The sequence below is a fragment of the Etheostoma spectabile genome, chromosome 16 (genome assembly GCF_008692095.1).
Source record: "Etheostoma spectabile isolate EspeVRDwgs_2016 chromosome 16, UIUC_Espe_1.0, whole genome shotgun sequence".
In the NCBI taxonomy this organism is placed as follows: Eukaryota; Metazoa; Chordata; class Actinopteri; order Perciformes; family Percidae; genus Etheostoma; species Etheostoma spectabile.
This window is the reverse complement of record NC_045748.1, coordinates 11,278,736-11,283,801: the sequence shown is the minus strand read 5'-3', so window position 1 is coordinate 11,283,801 and position 5,066 is coordinate 11,278,736. Positions and strand designations below refer to the sequence as shown.

The window sequence follows — 5,066 nt, the reverse complement described above, 5'->3', positions numbered from 1 at the left end:
TAATGACAATAAAGGCATTCTATTCAATTCTTTCTCTATATATGTACTGTATGTTTAAGATAAGTGTTAGAATAATAATGGGGGCACAGGCCATTTTCCGGTGAAACCTTTACTTTTTAATACTTTAAGTACATTTTGATGCCAATACATCTGCGCTGTCTTCTGTAGGCTGCTTTACTTTACTCCAGTAGGATTTTAAATGCAGGACTTTTACTTGGTTTTGATTGGTACTTTTACTTAAATAAAGGATCTGAGTACTTCTTCCAACACTGCAGAAAGTAATATTACCCCATGGTAGCAATGGCTGTAGATAGAATAAATCAATTAATTAAATCACATACGTTTAATCAGGAGCTATGTGGCCTAAATTTGGGGATGTGCCACTCAAAGCGTAAACATGCTGGGGGTTGTTCCGGGTCATGTTTCGTCCGGACTACCTGTGGGCGTGCCAACACAGCTGTCAGTGCAAAACAGGGATATTTGTAACGAGCACACTCGGCGGTGAGAGAGAGAGAGAGAGGGGGGGGGCTGGTTATGCTGTAAGTTGCATGTAATATTACCTCAATTATGTCGCGGATATTAAATCTAATCAACAGTCATATGCGGAGAGGTTTAGCCGCGTGTCGGGGCAGTGTTGGGCTTCCCATCCGGACCATCTGCTGCACTTCCAGAAAACAAACACAAGAGGGGTGAGTTTTGTTCACATTTCATTATACTCGGGTTGGTCAGGCAATAAGTTATTTATGAGTGTGTAAAACAGCCATTATTACCTTGCAGTGCGTCTATGTGTACGCGTGCGCTGCACAGCTGGTCAACTTTATGCAGAAATGTTGCACTTAAAGTAGTCATGGTCAACACGGTGCCTCAGTGTCAGCTCTGGTTTCAGATGTGTCCAACAAATGTCGGAGCTGTAATGATTAACATATCATCATCATCATCATCATCATTTTATCCATCTTCAGCGATGCGTCCTCAGCGCTGAGGAAGAGGTGGAAGGACACCGCAGACACTGTTATCATCGGTGGGGGATGTGTGGGGGTCAGCGTGGCCTATCACCTGGCCAAAGGTGGAGTGAAGGATGTGGTGCTGCTGGAGAAGTCTGAGCTGACGGCTGGCTCCACCTGGCACGCCGTACGTCTACCAAAGTCTCATAAAAGTCTCATTTTATGTATTAGGTACAGTGATTATGAAGGAGGGCATAGTTTGGATGAAAACCCAGATGATTCAATTCAATTCAATTTTATTTATAGTATCAATTCATAACAAGAATTATCTCACAACTCCGGAATTTACAAGGACCCAACAGTTCTAGTTTCCTCCAGAGCAAGCAACAGTGCGACAGTGGCGAGGAAAAACTTCCTTTTAGGCAGAACCTCGGTCAGACCCAGCTCTTGGTAGGCGGGTCTGACGGGCCGGTTGGGGTTAGAATGAAGAGTGGCAATAACAAAAATAGAAAAAATCTGAGTTACTTAACACCAGCATATTGATACACTCCCAAAGCTGTGAGCGTGAACTAAAACACATTTCCATTAAATATTTTTGTCTATAAAATGGTAAAAAAAAAAAGCCCAATGCTTTCTCCCAACAACAGTCTAGAAACCCAAATAAATATATTTAGTTTCTCATCTCATAAAACTAGGGCTGCGACTACCAGCAATTTTTGTAATTTTTGATTAACCTGCAGATTATTGTCTGGATTAGTTGTTTTGTTCATCTAAGGAGCCCAGAGTGACATCCTTTTAAATACTTACTTAAATAAAGTGTCGTTTAGGGCAAAAAAAAAAAGCATAAAATCTTCATATTTGAAAAGTTGGAATCGGATAATCTTTTTGTTATTTCCACTTGACTAATGAGAAACATTTAATTGATTAAGGAAAATGTAGATTTTCTTTTGATCAATTCATTTCTAATTAATTCTAAATTTCTTATTCAGTTGTGAAACATTGATTCACAATGTCTGATCTTGGATTTTCTTTTAATAACAGGGCATTTTCTTGATCATTTTAAGCAAAATGAGTCAATCTGTCCTCTGAATGATATTCCAACTGACCGGTGAACATCTAAGGCTAATGGGAACTCTAAGACACAAGTACGGAGAGCTTCTTCCTCGACAGCCTAATTTAGTGAACGTGTTTACAGCCTTTTTCTGTTTGCGTCATTCAGTAGACACGTTCACATCCATCGAGAACAGCTGTTACAAGTTTTCAAGGCATCTGAGGACTCTTGACCCATCTACACCGTCCCTCATTGACTCCACTGTGATGCTATTAATACACGTTTGACATGTCAAAGGGTGGAACTTACTCTTATTATGTTACTATCTTCACCCGCGGGGGGAGGTATGGGGGGCGTTGGTGTGTCCCAATGAGTTGTGCACACGCCAACTCTGTATAAAAAGGGGTCACTAATAGTGATGAAAATTATCACTTAACTCTGAACTCTGTAGCAGCCTCTTTAAGCTCATTTTTTACACATATGGTCACTGTTTTGGTTCATTCTCCCAGCTCTCATTAGCGTTGTTAGCTTTTTAAAAACTAACCAAGTGGTAGACTGAGTCACACAGATATGATATGAGACAGATATTAGTCAGCGAAGTTGGTGGTAGACCAAAACTGAGGTAAAGGAGAGGGAAAAGTTGATTTAAAATTTCCCAGGTGGACACAAACCCGCCTCTAAATGAGTCGTAATGTTGCTTTGTGTCTTGCTGGATGTGTAGACAGGAAACTGTTTAGCGAACACATCAACTTAAATGGGATGTCTGGGTTGTGTTTACAGCTTTTTCCAAGCAAAAATGCAGATTTAAGTCTGTGAGTGTTATGTTTTTGTGGATGTATTTTCTTCTCGTGGTTTGTTTTTGTCTTTCAGGCTGGTTTAACAACATATTACCACCCAGGCATTAATGTCAAGAAAGTCCACTATGACAGCATTAAATTATACGAGACCCTGGAGGCTGAAACTGGACAGGCAAGATGCCTCGCTAATCTTTCCTAACTCTGATGTGTCTGAGGTTTTGCTTGCGCACATGTCATTCATATTGTCTTTTTATCTGCAGGCAGTGGGCTTCCATCAGCCCGGCAGCATCCGTATTGCGTCAACGCCGGCTCGAGTGGATGAGATGAAGTACCAGATGACACGCACGCACTGGCATGTGACGGAGCAGTACTTAATCGGACCGGAGAAAATCCACAAACTTTTCCCACTGCTCAATATAGACAAGGTCTGTCGGAACCATGGACATATTAGTTATTATTCTTACAGAGAATGCGATTGATTAGTTATTTTGCTTGTTCCTGCCGATCCTCTTAAAGCAGAAATGTACATCTATCAAATAATCTCCTATACAAAGTGATTGAATTTCTGCAGAAATTCACCTAGTTATCTAATTTCTAAAGGATGTTAAAGTCTGCCTATTAGTGTCTTGGTAGATTGGTCAATCTGTTTGGTAGAGAGCCTCAACAACTACGGGACAGATTGCCATGATTTATACTATAAGTATTCATGCTCCTCAGAGGTAGAACCATTTCCATTTTGGACCTTCCACTTTTTAAATCATCTAATATTAGTCAGATTGCCATGAAATCTGCTTAGCACATTATTGCTTGTGAATGTATAAAACCTTTTGGTTAGATAAACCATAGTCGGGCTCAACAGATATACATAACTAAGATAAAGCTTGACACCCGGCGTGTCTCCCATGCACCGGATGTCCCTCCCCTCTCGCCATCTCCGCTGTCAGGACTTGGGAAGATAGGTCAAGATTCACTATCTCAGTATTACTGCTTAATATTTGTTGCTCCATGAAAGTTTCTCCATATTTCCAGGTGTTGGCGGGTCTGTACACCCCCGGAGACGGCCACATCGACCCTTACTCTCTGACCATGGCTATGGCTGCTGGTGCTCGTATGTACGGTGCCCAAATCTACAACCCGGCCCCGGTCACCGCCCTCACCCCGACCGCTGACGGGAACTGGGACGTTCAGACTCCTCATGGGACTATTCGCGCCAATCGCATCGTCAATGCAACAGGTTTGTACTTGAATATTATTGCTTCCCGATGCACATTTGCTCTCAAACCAGAGATAATTGTGAATGTCTCATGTATTTCTTTAGGAACATGCATGGAAAAATATTGAATGTCTGCTTTAAGTTTTTTCAGCCTTTAAAGAGGTTTAAAAGTTTAATTTTTTGCATGAAAGTTTGCACCAGTTAGAGTGTTTTGTTTTCTTCAGACGTGCAAACAACTAGAGCTTCGTACACGCTGCAGTCCAAACACTTTAAGTCATATTTCCACATGTGACCGTCCCATGCTAAAATGAAACTCAAGAACAGGATATCTCATCTCAGATATCTTATCTGCTGATTGATACACAATGCAGACTCATCCCATAGTCACTGCTCTACAAACTGCTCTATTTTTCTACCTTTTTTTTCTGCAGAAAGTCATCTTAATATGAACTAACAAACAAATAGAAAATGAAAAGCATTGTAACTTAATACTGTAAAACTCATGGATCAGAATGCTGATATAGTATATGCATGTTTAAAATGGTGTTTTGAGAGTCACAGCAATGTGAAAACCTTGTCCCTTTTAAATTGTCCTAGTACTCTCACAAACATTAAATTGTAAATAACACCTTTAAGACCTCACAGAACAAATTGTCATTTGCTTATTTGACATCTTCTTGCTCCATATTTCTGGCTTTTGCAAATTTGCACATTCTGTACTCTGGTTGAAGCCAGTCATGTTGCTGGTCCCGCTGGCCTTTTGCCTTCCCTGTGTCCGACAGCCAATCCAAACAGGCCAACGGTTCAGATTTCATCCAATCTTGAAGCAGCAGCACATGCACACCTCCCGACAGAGACAGTTTTTTTTTAAAGCTGCTTTTTGTATCCAGAGACTGAAATGACAAACTGATAGATATCGAACGTGTGTCTGCATGAATCTTCTTCCCACATGAAGCAAATTTAACATTTCTCATGTTGTTTATTGATATTGAATGGGCAAATGCAGGCTTTTGGGAGTACAGACTAATGTTTTCTTTTTTTATGTTTTTTTTTTTTTTTTT

General features: G+C 40.6%; 1 protein-coding gene across 2 annotated transcripts in view; it reads left to right on the top strand.

The window, feature by feature from the left end:
* Positions 1 to 427: 427 nt before the first annotated feature.
* Positions 428 to 5,066, top strand: part of dmgdh (dimethylglycine dehydrogenase) — a 15,414-nt gene continuing 10,775 nt past the window's right edge. For both annotated transcript variants that reach the window (XM_032540398.1, XM_032540397.1), the window contains exons 1-5: positions 428 to 689; positions 963 to 1,131; positions 2,866 to 2,964; positions 3,053 to 3,217; positions 3,822 to 4,026. In XM_032540398.1, the coding sequence (XP_032396289.1) occupies positions 568 to 689; positions 963 to 1,131; positions 2,866 to 2,964; positions 3,053 to 3,217; positions 3,822 to 4,026 (760 nt within the window). In that variant the 5' untranslated portion in view covers positions 428 to 567. The remainder of the gene's footprint in view (positions 690 to 962; positions 1,132 to 2,865; positions 2,965 to 3,052; positions 3,218 to 3,821; positions 4,027 to 5,066) is intronic.